This window comes from Rhinolophus ferrumequinum, chromosome 6 (genome assembly GCF_004115265.2).
Source record: "Rhinolophus ferrumequinum isolate MPI-CBG mRhiFer1 chromosome 6, mRhiFer1_v1.p, whole genome shotgun sequence".
In the NCBI taxonomy this organism is placed as follows: Eukaryota; Metazoa; Chordata; class Mammalia; order Chiroptera; family Rhinolophidae; genus Rhinolophus; species Rhinolophus ferrumequinum.
In genome coordinates, this window is record NC_046289.1 from 64,221,428 (window position 1) to 64,240,055 (window position 18,628).

General features: G+C 53.6%; 1 protein-coding gene across 1 annotated transcript; it reads right to left on the minus strand.

The window, feature by feature from the left end:
* Positions 1-9,174: 9,174 nt before the first annotated feature.
* Positions 9,175-18,317, minus strand: DLL4 (delta like canonical Notch ligand 4). The gene is made up of 11 exons (XM_033109532.1): positions 17,804-18,317; positions 17,427-17,696; positions 16,849-16,906; positions 15,766-16,032; positions 15,261-15,321; positions 15,049-15,179; positions 13,430-13,599; positions 13,027-13,246; positions 11,192-11,894; positions 10,615-10,723; positions 9,175-10,066 (listed from the first exon to the last, which is right to left on the minus strand). The coding sequence occupies exons 1-11, from the start codon at positions 17,867-17,869 to the stop codon at positions 10,061-10,063; spliced, it is 2,061 nt and encodes a 686-aa protein (XP_032965423.1). The 5' UTR covers positions 17,870-18,317; the 3' UTR covers positions 9,175-10,060.
* Positions 18,318-18,628: the final 311 nt, after the last annotated feature.

An 18,628-nucleotide genomic window follows, 5' to 3' on the forward strand; every position in this document is an offset into this window, starting at 1 on the left:
CACCAGGGCCAGTGCAGGGCCTGGCCAGAAGGAGCTCTCCCGGCGGCGTAAATGCCTGTCTCTGGGGCTCCCTCCGCCTGATAGCACGACTCTGGAGAAGCCGTCGGAGGCACCCTCCGCGTTCCGCACAGGTGCCTCACGCCGTTGGCCCACGTGAGCAAATGGAGAAACGGAGTCACGGGGCTGACAAGGGATTCTGCAGAGGCTGTGAAGCTGAGCCAGGCCGGGCGCCGTGAGCTTGCGGACCTCAGTGACGGGGTAGCCTCGGGCCAGGAGTGGGACTTCCTCAGCCCCTGTAGGCTAGGGAAGAGCCAGCCAGAGAGCTTGAAAGTGCCGCAGTCCCCTTGGTGTTGGTGGCGGGACCTGCGGAGAGAGGCCATAAAAACAAGAAAGCCAGACCAATCCTGCCCTGAGGCTGTGGGTTTAGTTCTGCGGATACATGAGACTTTTGCATCAGTGGGTTGGGTTAATCCTTAGGAACCGAGGTTCCGGGAGCAGCGGACCCAAGGAGGGCCAAATTCAGGCTCCCACAGGGCTGTGAGCAGCTACCGGCCTCCTCACTGACAAAGGGTCCTCAGGCCGCCTGGAGTTGACCCCCTGAGCAGCGCCAAAGGGCTGTCCCTGGGGATATCTCTGGCTGAAAAAAGGAAACAGAGCAGAACGCCTGTCCCGCACGGGACTGCTGACGAGGTTCCGGATGAGCCCACTGGCAGGGGAAATGGACAATATTCCTTCTCATTCGATTCTAATTAGATATTTAAACTAAAAACTATCTGCACACTTAAAGTAGTCATTCCAAAGGTGCCTAAGACATATTCTCCAGTAGGAATGTTGCACGATGGTGTGTATAGTATGAAGCTAGTTCTTTTAAAACGAGTTATACATTAATGTTTGTAAAAATAATGATATATTAATAATAATAATCTGGAAGAATATCCCTAAACTGTTAGCAGAACCTGTCACCAGAGGAGGACTTTCAATATTAAATGTAAACATTTATGTAAAAGTTTGGGTTTTTTACAAGGAGCATGAATTAGTTTTCTAATTGGAAAGAATTACAGGTAAAATGGTTGTTTCTAGTTATTCCTTTCTGTTTCCCTCCATTCCCCATGTTTACTCTCCCTTCTTCTCCTCTGCTCTCTATCTTGTTCCCATATGACACCTCCTCTGCTGCTAGTTTCTGAGGGAGAATATCGCCTTCCCTCCCCCCCCATCTACCACCTTTGGGTATTGGGTGAGAGACAGAGAAACTGGTATGAACATCTTGCTGGAAGTATCTGAACTGACACAAACAACCCTTTGAAAAAGCAGCATGGTGATACAAATCAAGAATCATAAAATGTCCCTGCCCTTTGACCAATACTTCCATTCCAGGAAATTATTCAAAATATGGGGAAAGCCATATGTCTGAAGATTTTTCAATGCATTGTTATTTATTATAGGAAAAACAAAAGAAGAAAAACTACTTAAATATCCAAAAATAGCTAAATGTTTACGTAAATTCTGGTCAATCCACATGGTGGAGAAATACACACACACAAAGCAAACAAATATCCAACAATAGATGATAAGTTACATAAATTTAATATAGACATAAAATTAAGTCTTTGCAGTCATTACAAACAATTATATATGCCCACACTTATTAACATGGAAACCTATCTAAGGTGTATAATTAAGTGAAAAAGCAGGTTATAAAATAACCTAATATAACTCTTTAAATTTAAACAGTCTGTATGTGTTTCTTTGCTTAGAAAAAAAAAATCTGGAAGAACACATAAATATGCTCAGTGATGACCTCTGAGTAGTAGGACTCCATGAGATTTGCACTTTCTTTTTTATACCAATGCAGATTGGGATTTTTAAAAAGAGAAAATAAACCATTTCTATTTAAAAAAAAAAAAGAGTAAAAAATCAAAATAAAAATCCATTATGAGAACAACATAGTAAAAATTCCTATGATTGCATAGTAATGCAAAATATGACTATCACATGCACTATAATTAAAACTATTAAAACAACAAAAACACGATGCCTGAGGAAAAAGATGGAGGGCCACCATATACTAATGATGGATGTGTTGAGGTATTGGGATTTGGGGTGATTCTTTTCTCTATTTTCTAAGGCTTATGAAGTATACTTTTAATAATAAAAAGTTCCTTTTAAAGAGTAGTTAATAGTTTTCTGGTAGCTAAGGGGCAGATAACAGCAGAATCCCCCAGAGAACATTTTTAAGATGCCCCTTCTGAGACCTCCTCCCACCAGGACGAAAGCCCCAGGTTTTAATAACTCCCTTGGTAAGATCATCAGGAACCAGCTCTTCTCCAGGCAGAGTTAGGCACTCCCTCCTCTCTGCTCCCACAACCCCTTACCTCACTTGTTTATTTTTCTGTTCACCTCATGCTTATAACAGCAACAATCATTTATTGCGAGCTTACCATGAGCTAGGCAGTTCGCTAAAATCTTTTACATCTATTCTAATTACAAACTTTTCCACTACTTTGTGAGATGAATATCATTTCACAGATGAGCAAACTGGAACACAGAAACCGGGGCTTGAGACTGAAGGCAGGTAGTCCGACCCCAGAGCCTATTGGCTACAAGCATTTGACATCTTGCCTCCCAAAAACCTGATGCTCCCTGAGAGCAGACTTCATCTTTGAAGGACCGGGGGAGCCAACATATGCGGGCTCAAGGAAAGTTCTCCATAAAACTAGGTAGAGGTGAAGCTCTCTTACTTGGAAAAAGCCAAGGCACCCTGGCGTTCAGAAGAGAAGGACTCCTGAAAGACACAGGTTCAACCTTGACCCTATTGAAATAGGAATCCCCACAAAAGTTGGCCGAGGGGTCTTGCCCACCTTCCCAGGAACATGTCTTACTCCCTTTCCTCCCTTATCCTTGCCAATGACATCTGTCTCCTTCCCTCCCGGTGGGACACTCCAGGCAGTAAACCACTCACTCAGCTGGTTCCTCTCTAACTGCAACAACCATCCCGTCTTTCCTCCTAAAACCCCCTCAGGAAGGGGCTGCAGATGTCATGCCCACAGAGGTGCCAGCTTTGAGGGGTGATGAGAGAGCATCACCTCCACCTGGAAGAGTTGCACATGCTATGCTCATGGTGGCTTTCCTTTTTGGACCTCCCCCAAAGTAGTCTTTCCTGATTGTTTCCCTTCAGGCAGTCACTTCTCATGTCCTTATGATCTGTTTCTCATTTCTCATTCTTGTCACTGCAATCAACTCCTGGTGTTAGTGCCCACAATTATCTGAAACAATGGAAGTGTGTGTTTTAGGAACTAGGGGACCACGCTAGTTTATTATGCTAAATGATGAAGTTGTTTTAAAAAGCTGCTGATTCCAGCTTGCCCAGATTTGAGCCTTACGCCACCATTTACCATCTCGGTGACCTCAGACACACTGTCTCTGGTCCTTGGTTTTCTCAACTGTGAAATGGGAAATTATAGTACCTTGTAGGTTCTGATAAGGATTGAAAGCAATAACAACTTAGCCAGCACCTGGCATGTGGGAGCACTCGATACATGTTGGCTCCTTGTTATTTTACTCCAGACTTTTCACTTTCCATTTTATCCAGGATAAAGCCACAGTCTACTGTGATATTGTAATTTATAATAAGATATATGTGTGTATATGTGTGTGTGTGTGTGTCTGTGTGTGTATGAGATCTGACAATTAAGTTTGTGAACTCATCCTAGAAAAAGTGCTACCTACTTCATTACTGAATATCACTACGGTCTCCTTCGAAGTAATCCCCTTGGGAAGCTATGCACTGAGGCCAGCACCTAGTCTACCCTTCAAAGCAATTTCGGAACTCTTTATGGAGTGGCCATCAGAGCTGTCATCACGTTACCCTTGATGTCCTGAATGTCATCAAAATGTCTTCCTTTCAACATTTCCTTTACCTTTGGGTAAAGAAAGAAGTCACTGGGGGCCAGATCAAATGAGTAGGGAGGGTGTTCCAATACAGGTATTTGTTTACTGGCTAAAAACTCCCTCACAGACAGTGCTGTGTGAGCTGGTCGTGATGTAAGAGCCATGAATTGTTGGCAAAAAGTTCAGGTTGTTTTCGTTTAACTTTTTCAGGCAGCCTTTTCAGCACTTCCAAATAGTAAACTTGGTTAACTGTTTGTCCAGTTAGTACGAATTCATAATGAATAATTCCTGTGATTAGAAAAAAAGGTTAGTGACATTGTTGCAACAAGTTGGCAAACTAAATTGTCAGACCTCATACGCCCCACCAACACTCTGGCAAAAGGATGGGAAGAAGAAGTAACTGAATCCCTCAATACAATCTACCTCAGAGGAGGGAGAGAAGAAAAGAGAGCTGTTCTGCTGGTTATGCCACCTGAATCCAGGGCCAGTGCTGGTCCCCTGTCTATACAAGCAGGGACTATAAGGATTCACCCATGTTTTGGCAAAAGGGTTCATTAGATGACGGGAAAACCTGGCTCCCTGTCCACTTCTAGCTTCCAAGGAGGGAGAAAGATGCAGCTGATTGGATACCCTGGTATGGCCAAGGTTCCAGTTATTCAGATCTGGCTGAGTCTACCTGGAAAGGAAGAGGCCAGGGCTCCAACAGAGGGTTGGGATCGTGGGACCTCTCTCCCAAATCTAAGGAGAGAGGAAGGTGTAGTTTGTGGGGGCAGGAAGTGGCTGGCTGCGGGGCTAACGAGAACTGCAGAAAGGAGCATTTCAGAGGAGTGACAGGGCTGCATAGAGAAGAGACCCATGGGGTCAGAGTCAAAAGTCAGATCCCATGGAAATGCTACAGTATGGGAGAAATTGGCTTTGGAAGAGAACCCTAGAAAAACAGCCCATGTGGAGAAGTATGATTGCTCGAAATGGTCCTAACTGTGGGGGAAGACTCTGAGGCCCACGAGAGCCAAGGAAGTGAAGCCCCTTAAATGAAGGCAGTTGGGACACCATTCTCCAAGAATGGGAATGGGAAGTAGATCCCAAAACCTTTTAGATCGCTTTTACCAGAGAGACCGAAGAGGAAGCCCTGAGTGAAGGGAGTCACTGATGGAGGTGAAACTGAACAGACCGGGCCTAGTATGATGGGCCTGGCCCAGAAATCTGCCACTGTGGAAAAGGGACATCAGTCCTCGGACAAGCCAAATAGTACCCCCAGAGCTTGCTTTGCCTCCAACCTGAGCCAGGAGGAGGGATCACTGAAGACAGACAGGCAGGCCAGGCCTGGCAGGGCTTTGGCTCTGCCCTGCAGGGAAACCATGACACAGTGTCTTGGGCCCAAAGCTAACCAACCTGTTGCTAAATCCAGACTTCTGCGATACCAGTTACCTTGCATCTGGCCATAGACTCAGCTGGCTTTTTGGACCCTGTGTCATGGCCTCAGGGGATCTTTGTGATGAAAGGAATAGGCTGAGCTCACTCTGGGCCTGAATGTTATAGGGTGCAGGGCCCAGGAAGCCAGGAAAAGATGGCAAAAGCCACTTGTGGTAGATCTTCAAGGGGAAGGGGACTCTTGAGGACTTGGGATCTCTTCCCACATCCAGGATCTTCCTTCCACTACTTCCCATGTCAGAGGAAGTTGACCTAGACTAGTGGTGTTCCTTAAAGACAGGGACACAAAAGGAAGCAATGGTGGAGGCAGGCTGGGATCTCAGCTGCCTCCTTGCTGCCTCCCTGGTCTTAGGGCTACTGCTGGGTCCATCCAGCCAGACTCTAAGCTCTTCTCCAGCCCACGCCCATGCTGTGATTTGCTAGCATAGCTTGAGAAGACTTAACCAACCAGTGGAAGAACTCATTACTCACGAATATTTTCAAATACTAACTCATTTCAACCTCATAGTAACGTGCAAGAGATATTATCCTCTGAGAGGTTAAAGATAATTAACGGGATGTTTAGCTTCCTTGGGCAGTGACCATGTTTTATCGCCAGTGCCTGGCATATAAAGGGTGCTCAAACAGTGGGGAGGGAATGAAGAAATGGACCTGTCCCAGGTGACCTGGTAATGAGAGGTGGAGCTGACAGGGAGCTTCAGTCACCCACTCAAAACCGGTGCCCTCTCCAGCCCGTCCCCATTCCCTTCTATTCAGGATGCCAGAGACCAGGGATGCCCGGAGAACTGAAATCTGGAGGTGGGGAGAGAGCTGGCTGCTGCGATGACTCAGAATACGTGAAAGGGCCCGGAATCTCTGGACACACTGAGGTATATTTAGGGAAAAGAGTCCTCGAGTTTACTCGGCTTAGAGATTCGAGGACTGGAGGGAGCTCTCCGCGACAAGGACAAAAACTGAATTCGCATCCAGCTGCCTGCCGCTCCCTGGCTGGTACCATGGGCCCCAGGACAGAGAAGGGCTGACCCGGGGTCTGGAGAGGCCAGCGGCCCCCATCGGTGCGCAGCCCCGATGGCCTCGCAGCGCCCCCTGGTGCACAGCCCGGATGCCTTCACTGCGGCCCGCCGGCTCCCAGGCCCGGGGCGGGATTCGGGGGTGCGGGAGGCGGAGCCGAGTGGGAGGGGTAGTCTCCGAGAGACTCGCGGCCTTCGGCGGCTTCCCCGCCCGGGAAATGAGCCGGGGTCGGGAGGCGGCAAACAGGAAGTCGGGCTGTAACAAAGAGCGCGGGGGGGCGGGGAGCCCGGGACCTCCGGGGCGCCCGGCGGCTGCGGCAGGTGGAGGGCTGACCGGGTCAGCGCGCCGCACCTGCCTCTTCCGCCTCGCTCAAGGCTCGGTACCCAACGGGATCCGGCCGGGCCACGGGGCTGAACTGTGCGCCTTGGGCGCAAGGTAGGGCGCGGCCAACTAGGGAGGCTGCTAGGACCTCGCAGGCGCATCCTATCCCCGGGAAGGGACAGTCACAGTTCCCTAAGTGAATCACTTCCATCCCTTTCCCGGAATACAGCCGACCACGTGGGGCGGAGGGCTGGGTCCACAGATCCTGGGGACCCACGCAGAGAGGAGGGGAGAGGCCAGTGGGTCCCCGTCGGGGGTGGAGCATCCATACGACCTACGTTTAGTGGCCTTGTCTAGCCTGGGTTGGGGGGAGGTAGGAGACACTGTCCTTTTTTTCTACACCCTGACCAGTTGACTGTGGCCCTGAGGCAGCAGAGGGGACCCCAGCTGAGCAAGCAGGATAAAGGCATTCCTTCCTTCTTTACAGCCTCTCTGTGACTCACCTCCCCACAGTGATATCCAGGTGGTTCCCAGCCAGTGGGCCCTGGAAAAGCAGCTGTCCTCAGAGCTGGAGGTCATGGTGGGGTCAGACTTACCCTGTAGGCAGTGCACTGCCTACAGGCTGTTAAGGAAGTGCTGAACTCTGACTTCTCTTGTGAAATACCCATACGGATTACTCGTGGGCATTTACTAAACCATGGAAAACACTTCAGTGAGACTAGAGCTATCACCTGGCCTTGTTTCTGCCATGCATGGGACCTCACCTGTGCACCTGGACATTGTCAGAAAACTCTTGGGTACCTTACCTACTAGAAGGGGCTGGACCCTCAGGGAGTGACCTCCTGGAAATCCTGGGGAGAGGAGGGCACACCCAAGTGCCTTGTCGAGCTTCTGCCATGTCACTAGAGGTGGAGCCTGACATGAGCCACAGGTTGGAGCTGCCCAGGCCAAGTCCACACATGAATCCCGTTCCCTGTCTAGGGTATTAGAGCCGATGAGTGTGTTTAGCCAGCCAGCTCCTCTCCAAGGCTCTTCTCCGAGAGGCTGGCAGCCCGTGCAGTCTAGCACAGCCTGGTGCTGTGGACGTGCAGGCCTGCGGGTGTCCTACCTGTCCCCCACATGGGAGCCTCGTCATCTCGCCTTCGTGTCCCAACCCAGTTTCCCCCGCGCCCCCCCCAGGGCCCGGGAGCTGCTTTCCTGTTTCATTTTGGGCAGGAAGAGTGAGGTCGTGTTGTTCTTCCCCCTGCTGCCGGCTCAGGCTGTGGGAACAGTTCCCTGAATGCTTTCCTGTTTGATACCCTGTGTGTGCAGCAAGGGGAACAGGGAGCAATGAGCAAGACGTGGAGCCTGTGTGTGCAGGGAGTGTGATGAGCCTAGGTCTCTGGCTTCCATGTCTCTGCGGTAAGCACCCAGATCAGGGGCGGGCAAGCTGTGTGTCAGGGAGAAGGAGGAAAAAGGTGGCAAGTAGCACTGCATATCCTTGGACTCCACTGGGAGCATCTGGTGAGTCTATTTTGCCTTACTGTGGACAGGCTGAGAGCTGGGAGCTTCCGCTCAGCTTTTTGTCAATGGCTTTTTTTTTTTTTTTCTTTTCATCATTTGCTCTCCATGGGTTATGTCTGTGGCTGTAGAGAGAGGACTGTGGCAGCTTAGGACCATCTTTCGCCTTAGAGGAAGCAAGGCATGAAGCCGAGACTGGAAACTCCCTCATTAGTGCCTCGGCCAGAGAAATCTGGATGCAGGGAAGGCCATTGCCCCCTCCTCCCCTCCCTGCCGTCTTCAATAAACTCGGGCAGCCCTGGGCAGACCAGGTACCCAGCTGCAAGAACAAACCCAAGGCAAATCCCCCGCTCTGAAGACCAGTGCCCTACTGGGACTGAAAAGAGAGTAGGGTGCCAGCCCATCTAAAATTGGCAGGAGGAAGGACCCAGATATCATCATGGTTCAGACGCCATTCTCCAACAAGAGAATCTTTTGAAAAGAGGAAAACAGGCATGATTGTTCCCATCTCCCAAATTTCTGTATCCCCCAGGTTGACTCAGGAGCCCACAAGCTTTTTCAGACTTGAGGAGAGAAAAGGGGGATAGATTCAGGCCAGGGGGCATATCCCCCAAGGAATGGTGGGAGCAGAAGGGAAATGGGGAGCCACAGCCAGCCTCCAACTATCATGCAGGGAAGGCTTGCCGAGGCTGAGGACTAGATGGGCGAGGCCAGGCTCCCCAAGGACTGGAAGTGGACAAGAGAACGGAGCACAGAGTCCAAGCCCAAGTGCTTGCACAGGTCCCAGGGGCCCTTGTGGAACAGCTGGCATCAATATGAGAAGGGGCGTCAGAGAGGACAGGGAGAGGATTCCTACTCAGCCATCACAAAGACAACCCAAGAAGTAATAAATTCCTGTACACATCTGTTCCATATTATAAATACACATTATATACAAAATAATGTTATAAAATGTAGAAAGGTCAGTGCTTCAGATTCTTAAATTATCGAAATACTAGACTCCAAAATAAACTACAAAAAACAAACAAAATAAAAACTCATATTATTGATTTCTGAAGATCAGCTGGGGGCAGTAGTGGGCCTGGGCAGAGCCCAGGCTCAGGGCCATAGGAATGGGCCTAGGTGATGACAACACCCCATTTCTCTCTCACTGGAATTTCCAACATCACTGCCCTGAGCTCCCCACTTAGGCCTGGCACCCCTGGCTGGCCCTCCACCTGTCTGCTCACAGGAGCCCAGAGATACCCAGGGCTGCAGGCTGTGGAAGCCAGGTAAGGCTTACCAACATCCTTGCCCAGAAGGCCTCGGCGAGGAGAGGCTGGGTTCTGTCATGAGCAAGACCCACATGCAGTAGTTGGAGGCATGGGGCAGAAAGTGCTCCTCCTGCTTTGGGCGCTTACCTCACCTGCAGGGCAACTCCTGCCAAGAGCCGCACCTAGTGGTTTCCTCGCCCAGATAGCCCTGCCCTTACTGGCCTCCTCTCTCCTCTCTGATTTGGACCCAGCTGTCACCTGGGCCAAAGGCACTTTTGGAAACACAGATGCCAGTAGAGGCCACAGCAGCTCCAGGCCCCACAGGGCCATGGCCACTTCCTCTGGAAAATAGGCCAGAGCCCCAAAGGAACCCTCTGAAGGCCACCGCTGGCAAGGCAGGTCCAAGTGGCACCTCTCCTCTCCTCTGTTTCCCTGGCTGGTGTGGCGGCCAATCTGATGCCAGACAGACACCCGAAAGTGTGGAAGGTACTGCATCTCTTGGCAAGTTCACAGTCTGTCCAGTTCATGCCATTCCCTCTTCCTCCTGAGAGCAGCACGTTGCATATTAAAAATGTCCCATCCAGGATGCAATGTAAACAATGCAGAAGGAAGGTCTAGCTGCTGGGCAAAGCTGGGATGTCCTGGGAGCTCCTGTCTTATACCTGGGGAGCATGTGGAGAGTGGGTGAGTGGGTTACCTTGGGGTACAAGCCCTCCCTCCAGGCTGCCCTGGGCCTTCCTGGGAGAAGATAATGGGGCAGGTGGGATGAAGGAAAAGTAGGGCAGCCCTCCCCGGTCGCCAGCCCTCCCCAGTCGTCAGCCCACACACACACATGCCTGGGAGTCTGTGCTCATAAGATGAGCCAGGGGACAAAGCCAGGGAGAAGGGGCAGGAGGGGCACAAGGTGACCACGGTCACCCACCAGCAGCTGGGAAGCAGTGCCTGGGAGCTGGCCAGGTGCCACGGCCGCCCAGCCCGGCACTAACACAGCAGGAAGAGACCAGGCCCGGCTCACCAGCACAGCTCCTGTTTCACACCCTCTGTGGCAACAAGGCCAGCAGGGACCCGAGAGCCAATGAACTTGGCCTGCCAAGGAAGGGTCCTGACCCACCGCAGAGTGGCCCCTGGGGCCAAGAGTAACCAGGCCACTTTCCCATTCCCAAAAGGTAGGAGGGGACATCCTGGAAGGGCAGGTGAGCCCAGCACTCACCTCTGTGGCAATGATACATTCGTTTCTCTCCTCTGATATCAAACACACAGACTGGTACACAGAGTCCCTGGGGGAGCATATCGCTGATATCCGACACTCTGGCTTTTCACTGAGGGAACACAAGACAGGTCGCTGAGGGAGGGATGGGGAGAGGGCTGGGGGAGGGTGGGAGCACTAACCGGACCCTGGAGAGCCAAAGGGCACTGGCACAAGTGGCTCTGGGGGAAACGTAGGGACTGGGGATGCCCAGTGCTAGCCTGGGGGGCAGTTAGGAATAGGTCCCTAAGAGAGCCATAGGACCCCCACCCTTCCCAGAGGGTCTCAGGCCTGGCAAATCCAGCATTACCATTAGAGTCAAGCCATGCCATGGAATGGCATAGTGTGGACACTTGACATTTGTGAATGAATGAATGAGGGACAAAAAAAAACCCCTGGCAGAAATCCTATTGGAAGATCAGTAGCAAAACCTCGTGTGCTTCAAAGCAGTCCTGGTGCCAGCCTCCCACCTGCGCCGGGGCAGCCCCAGCATTAGCACTCGGGTCTGTGGCCAGGCCCTGGGTCTCCAGGTGCTGCTCACCTGTGTAACCGCAGTGGCGCCTTCTCCCCTAAGGTCTTGTCGCTGTGGGAATACTTCCCCAGCAAGGCCCCCCGCCCCAGGGGCCCTGGGGCCAGATTATAGTCCAATGTGTGGTTCTGCTGTTTGCCACAGTTGGACTTGTCCAGGCCACAGTCCACTTCTAGCTCCTTCTTCTGGTTTGTGTTCTTGAGCTGGGCAGCGGGGATGAGGTTGTCCTTCTGGAAGTCCGACAAGTTGTTCATGGCCTCCCTGCTGCCGTCGTCCGGCCGCCGAAGCCGCAGCTGCCGCACAGCCACTGCCACCATGCCCAGCAGCACCAATACCACCACCAGGCCCACACCCAGGGAGACAGCCACCCAGGGGAAGCTGGGTGGCATGCTCGCAGGGAATTTGCAGCGGCTGCCCACAAAGCCATAGGGGCAGTTGCAGACGTAATTTTCCGGGGAGAGGCCAGTGTAGCAGGTGGCCCCATTGAAGCAGGGTCCCGAGGCACAGGCGTCACTGGGCGTCCGCACTTCACAACGACGGCCAGAGAAGCCAGCAGGGCAGGTGCACACAAGCCCATTCTCCAGGTCATGGCAGGTGCCGCCATGGGCGCAAGGGTTGCGGGCACAGTCGCTGATGTGGAGTTCACAGTGGGTGCCTGTGAATCCAGGACGGCAGCGGCATATGCGGTTTGGACCTCGATTCAGGCACTGGCCCCCTGTGGGTACACACAGGGCACAAGTCAGCAATGGCCTGGGAACTCCTCTGGTGCAGAGGGTGAGTGCTCCATCCCAGGAACAAGCTCAGGTCGTTACGCCTCCATGAACGCAGCCAGCATTTACAGGTCCCACTACAAAGCACACTGCACGAAGAGTCAGGAGACCTGGCGTTGAGGTGACCCTGGTCGCTACGCCTCTGTGGGCTCATGTATAAAAATTACTAGCATCGCACAGAGCTTTACAGTAGAATCAGACAGATATGCTTGGGTTTGAATCTCAGCTGTCTCTAGCTGGGGATCTGACACATGTTGCTTTACCTTATTTCTAAGCCTCAGTTTCCTCATTTGTTAAATTGGAGTACAATGCTATCCCCTCCATAGGAGATCTCTGAGGGTTAGAGGAAATGATGCACGAGGGCAGGAGCACATACAGTAAATGCTCAATTAAATGTAATTATCATTGTTTCATTTAATCTTTGAAACCACATGCAAAACAGAGGAGAGGTATATTTCCCATTCAGTGATGAAGAAACTGGTTCCAAGGGAGTTAACTAAGTGATCAGCCAGAGAGCAGACTCATTCGCAGCCCTTCTAACCCCTCTCCAACTCCTGAGGCTCCTCTCTTGCATGGTGCTGTTCGCCTGCCTCAAGGTGGATCACCAAGAGGCCAAGGAGACGAAGACAACCAGCATGCTTTGCATCGCAAAAGATGCTGAACATTCTAGATGCCTTGTGCCATACCAGGCTCCACATGGCTGGGGGGCAATGCGAGGCCTTCAGGAGCAGAGCTCTGACGGCACCAGCCTCCCTCAAGGAGGGACACAAAGCCTCCAACGTCCCTCTCTCTAGCCCAGGACATCCTGGGGAGGGTCAGAGGCCACCACAGCGGCTCAGAGCTCTGACCTGGGAATAGGAATGGGAGCCACACAGGGGGCACCCACTGCTAACCTGCTCCTCTTTCAGAGCCACGCAGCTGATCAAGCAAGCTCTTCACCATCCAGAATAGATGGGGACCCATCGCATCCTGCCCGGAGTTACAGGCAAGGCCTCTCTCCTCTCCTGACCTCCCTCACCGGAAGGCTCTCTTGTCCCCAGGGCTGTTATACCAGGTTAGCAAGGCAACAAGACGCACCGTTGGCACATGGGTTACTGGTACACCTGTCCACTTTCTTCTCACAGTTAGAGCCAGTGAAGCTGGGGGGGCATTCGCAGGCATAGCTGGCCCCCTGGTTGCGCTCATGGCAGGATCCCCCATTGAAGCAAGGGGAGTCGGCACAGCTCAAGGTGCTATGTTCGCAGTGTATGCCATAGTAGCCTGGGGGACACAGGCAGTGGTAGCCATCCTCTTTGTCCTGGAGAGAGACCAGAAAGGGGCCAAAGTCAGACCCTGGGTGGCAGGCTTGCGTGGCTGGGGGTTAGGCCCCACCCACCCACAATGCTTGCCCATGGCTGCATATCCATGGGCCACCTGGGGTGGGGACAATAAGGCACCACCTAACCAGACCTCTGCCTTCCTTTGCTGGTCTGGACCGCACCTTACAGCTGCCTCCATTGCGACAGGGGTTGCTGTCACACTCGCTGAGCTTCAGCTCACAGTCCACACCAGTGTAGCCTGGGCGACAAGTGCAGGTGTAGCTCCGCTGCCCACTGTTGGAGCACGTTGCCCCATTCTTGCATGGGGAGTGGTGAGTGCAATAGTTGAGGTCTGCAGAGACAGGAACCAACCAGCTGAGCAGAGCGAGATTGTCCCCATCTTCAGACTCCTTGTATTGCAAGTTCACTGCCCATGCTTGGCCCAGAGGCCTCAACGCAGTCCTCCAGGCCCAAATACCCTTCCTCCTCCCCCAGGGAAATCACGTATATGAAGCACCTTGAATCACATCTGACCAGTGCAACAAATCAAAGTTGAAAAATACAGATGAACAACTAACTGCCTGCCCGGTAAGCTCACAAACACTGGCAGGCAGGGTAGAATGAAGGTAAGGAAGAGGAGTGGATGGCAAGGCGACGTGTCGAGAAGGAAGTCAGAAAAGGCTTCGTGGAAGAGGGGCAGCTGAGTAACCCTGGAAGGAGGGATAACACTTTAACAGGTAGAAATCGTCGAGGGGAGGTGAGAGCCACCATAGGTAGTGACCAGGTATTTTGAAAAGGGGAATTCGTTATGAGGGCATTTCGAAGTATAAATATTTGTTTCCTTATTTGGGAAGGACAAGGAGGGAAAACCAGACAGAGCAAATATAGGGACTGTGAGGGCTGTGTTTGCATATGATGAGTATATGACTGTGTCACCTGGGAGCAAATGTGGGCGGAGGAAAGAGAATGGGCAGGGACCAGGTGTGTGTGGGGGAGGGGGGAAAGCAACACACAAGCACAAAGAGTACAGGGGCTGAATTCCAAGCCCCTTGTTGCCAGCGAGTCAGAGCCAGAGCCGAGGCAAGTTCTTTCTGTCTTGGCAAGCCCCCTGCCCACCCTCTCCAGGCTTGTGCTGGTGTTTCCATGGCAGCAGCCACTCCATTTGACCCTGCAAATGGGAGGCACATGCTGCAGCTGGCTCCCAGAATGAAGGAGATAAAAGCTCCCTCCCCCACAGTGGGGGCTGGCAGGCCCCGGTATAACCAGAGGAGTGACCAGCCTCATCAAACACCAGTAAGACACAGTGTGGACTCAGGCAGCTGCCTGGCAAGTGCAACTAGGGATGAACAGGGAGGCTGTTTCTGCCCACACGGAGAAGTCAGTTAGATGTCACTCCACCCAGAGGCCTAGCTCACACAGCTTCTAGGCAGCTGGTGGGCACACCCCACCAGACAGCTGTTTAGGGGAGAGCTGCTCAAACAGCCCTGGCAGGTAAGCAAACACTTAGGGGGTTAATAGGTAACTGAGGTAGAAAGAGGAACCGAGCTCGGCATCCCTCTCTTTGGCTTTACTGGAATTTATAATACGAGTGCAATCTCCAGGCTGCCAACTTGTCACCCTACTGGCTTCTGCAGCCACCCTGCCTCCCCAGCACCGGAGGAAGAAGGACCCACCATCTTATTCTAGGCCGGAAAGCCTGCTCAGTGGTCACCAAGTGAGAAGGGTACAGGTGATAATTCTGGCTCCCACTCCTTGCTTATCTCTCCCATCCCCTTTGCATCCTCTCTTTACCCTGACTCACCTTGGTCACAGAATAGGCCTCCCCAGCCCTCATCACAGGTACATTGCCAGGGGGTGCTGCAGGTGCCATGGCGACAGCCATTGTGGGGGATGCATTCATTGCATAGGCGGCCCTGCCAGCCTGGACGGCAGCTGTGGAACAAGAGAGGCTGAGGGTAAGCTGAGGGCCTGGCTAGGGGATGAGCCCCCTACCACTTCCGGTCCCTTACTTACATGCACTCTAGTGGCTTGCTGCAGTAGCCATTCTGTTCATGACAACCAGAAAGACAAACAGCTGAGGAAAGAAAACAGGGCTTAGTGAGGCTGGGAAACCAACAACTCTGAAGCCCTATTTGTCTTCTCCTGGCCCTGGGGGTGCCCCGCTCTCCTGGGTTCACTTTCCACTCCTGGCCTCCCAGAGGAGCCATGGGTGTCTTAAAGGAAAATAGAGGCACAAGGAAGGAGAATCCAGGCTAAATGGAATGCAATAACAGGGTCCTTGTGGGCTTTGGCATAATGGGGAGGAGCACCAAGGAGACAGGTCTGAGCCCAAACTGTCTTAAGCATCTCCTGCTGTTCCTAAGGCCCAGCCAGTGGGCAGCCCAGGCATGCGCTGTGAGGGAAGCAGGCTGTGGTGAGATGTCACCTTTGCCACTTTTTTTTTTCTTTTGCTCAGGGCCCACCACCATTACCCCCACCAATCCCAGGGCAGGCGGAAGGAGGGAGTTTGGCTGCTTACGCTGTTCGCAGTACTCCCCAGTCCAGCCGGGCAGGCAGGACAGGCTGCCATCTGGCTGGCACACGTAGTGGCCGAAGTGGTCATTGCGCTTCTTGCACAGGCGTGAGCAGCTGTCCCCATAGTAGTTGTCACTGCAGATGACCCGGTAAGAATAGCGCAGTCTTGTTGGGAGAGGGCCGGTCTGCTCATCCAGTAACCAGTTCTGGCCCACAGCTAGGGAGCCCTGGATGGTGATCTTGCTGATGAGTGCGTTCGGTGGCATGGCCTCTGAAGGGGCAGAGGGCCAGGTCAAGGAAAGGCAGCCAATCCCGGAGGGTGCCAACAACTGATGGATCAAACCAGTTGTTCAGATGACCCCCTGCCAGCAAGCACAGGCCAGAGGAACCCAAGGGTCCCATTGCTTAGCTACCCTGTGTGTGTGCATCTGCAAATGGCCTGATACCATTCAAAAGGGGGACAATAGAAGGATGTTAAGATATCCCAGAGTTCTGGAGGCAGATAGGCAGGGGAAAGAGGAAAAGAGGTCAAAATGGAAAAAAAAAAAAAAACAACACCAAAAACACAGAATAAAAAAATGAAAAAAAGAACAGTTCTCTATGCTGGGGAAGACCCCGGGAGCAAGGGGTCCTCTGGTGCCCATTCAGGGGTTCTGCCCTCAGAGATGGGTAATGCTTTTCTTTTTCCTTTTCAAAGTGAGAATTGTTGTGCTGCTGAAATATCCTTTTCCTCTGTGTCAGAACAACATCCCAAAGCCATTATTCCCTTTCCAAAGGAGCGGAATTCGCGAAAGGTGTAAAATACAGGAAGGGGCCCGTCAGCGGCGCTGGCAGCTTCGGCCTTTTCTCACCGCCGTGCTCCCCGCGTTCCCACGCCAAAAATAACCCGCAGGAAACGCAATTGTGCTCAGAGTCCAGGCAGCGGGCGGAATCCGAGCGTCCAGCGCGGGGCGCAGCTCCGGGCCCAACTAAGCGTCCTGCACCCCACCCCCCACCCCGCACTTCCCCCGCCTATTATTTATTACGGGTTAACTCTTTCGGCGCTGAGCCGTGTCGCCCCCCTGTGGCGGCGGAGAGAGCTACTCACCTGGCCGCAGGTCGTCTCCCGGCGCGTGCCAAGCTTCGATGATGAGTGAGAAGGTACCCTGGGAAGCGAAAGGAGGGGGCGGGGGAAGACAGAGATAGAGAGATGAGCAGGGGGGAGGTGGGGGTGCCTTGCGGCAGCCTGTTTAATTAATCTAATTGCAGGATACAGTTACTGCGCCCGGGTCAACACAACGAGTCTGCGTGCAGCATCGCGCGCGAGCAGGGAAGGCGAGAGGAGAACCCCGGGTAGGAGGAGGGTTGAGGGATGGGGGAATGTACGCGAGAGCCATTCGGAGGTGGGGGACGCGCCGGGGTGGTAGGTGATGAAAACAGTATCCCAAGAGCTGGGAGAAGAAAGGGCGTAGAACTGGGAAGAGGGAGACTGGTGAGAGCCTTTCCGAGGATGAGGTCCCTCTCATGAGAGAGTCGGAAAGAAAGGATCGGAAGAGATCCTTTTTTGTTTTGTTTTGTTTTGCTGTTTTGTTTTGGAGCGAGGAAGTCTGGGGAGAAGGCTTTGGTCCCAGGGAGCCGCCTTCTCTCGGCTTTCGTGACCTCCCAGTGCGCCCAGGCTGTGCTCACCGGCCAGGTGAAATTGAAAGGCAATTGGAGAGGGTTGCGTCCCCCGCCGCTACTGTCGTCCCCGACCGCGAAGGAGTTGGTGCCCAACACAGGTGTGGAGACGCTGCCGAAGGTGCAGGGCCCGGGTGAGACGACCGCCTGGAAGTGCTTAAGGCAGACGCGGAAGAAGGTCCGGCAGCCGGATTCGCACGGCCGCCCGCTGGCCAGTACACCGCGCTCGTTGGCAAACTCCTGCAGATGCAGCTGGAAGACTCCGGAGCCCGCCGCGCGCTATTGCACAGGGACGAGGGAAGAAGGGAGGGGAGCCGTCAGCTCGGCGAACGCGGGGTTCAGGCCCAGAGAGCGGCGGGAGGGGCGGAGGGGGCGCGGGACATTACCTGCTGCCAAAGTGCCACCAGCAACAGTAGCGCCCAAACAGAGGCGCTACGGGACGCGGCTGCCATTCCCTGGAGCGTCGCTCTCTCCACCGGCCCGCCCTGAAGCTGGCTCAGTTCGGGACGCCGCTTCGCCGTGTGTCCACCCGCCGGAGGAGTCTCTGAAAAGCCAGGCGCCGCTCGTGGCTTTCCTCCCGCCTCGCCTTCTCGCTAGCTCCACTCAAATTGCCGTGGTAGGTAATCCAGGTGAGGGCGGCTGGGCGGCGGCCGCGCTTAGGACGTGTCCTCGGGCTACTCCTGGGACTGTAAGCCGGCTAGTGCCTGGGTACAGAGCACTGGAGGCGGCTTGAGCTGCGGCTCTTGGCCTCGTGTTCCCAGCCTGCGCTCAGCGCCGCTACTGAAACCTGCGCGCTCGGGAGCCTTCCTTATATATATTGGCTCCTGTCCTCGCTGCCTGTCACTCAGACTCATGGTCACTCTCCCCTCCCCTCCCGGCCTCTAGCTGCTACAGCCCTAGCGTCGCCGGGAGGGGGCCTCCGCCCCCGCCACCCCCCCCTCCCCGCCAACCAGTCAGGCACAGGTCCCCGCCCCTCAGTGCTGCTTTCAGCCCCTGGGTCCCCCAGCTCTGCGCGTGCCGAGATGACCAGTTCTCCGCAATCGTGGGGTTTCGCGCGGAGACCAGGGCAGCAGGAGAATAGGAGGGGCGGGGCGGGGGGGATGGGGCGGGAGGTGAACGAGTGGTTCCGGGATGGTCGTGGGGGTGGAGACACTGGGGAGTCCCCGTGGGCGGTGCGTCCGCAGCCAGCGCTTGTTACCTGCAGCCCTCGA

What these genes read in the sequence shown, in the direction of transcription:
- DLL4 (XM_033109532.1), bottom strand. Translation starts at nt 17,869, where the DNA reads ATGGCAGCCGCGTCCCGTAGCGCCTCTGTTTGGGCGCTACTGTTGCTG. An exon ending in AGCAAGCCACTAGAGTGCAT is followed by an intron (nt 15,180 to 15,260) that starts GTAAGTAAGGGA and finishes CTTGTTCCACAG; the next exon opens with CTGCCGTCCAGGCTGGCAGG. An exon ending in GCAATGGAGGCAGCTGTAAG is followed by an intron (nt 13,247 to 13,429) that starts GTGCGGTCCAGA and finishes GTCTCTCTCCAG; the next exon opens with GACAAAGAGGATGGCTACCA.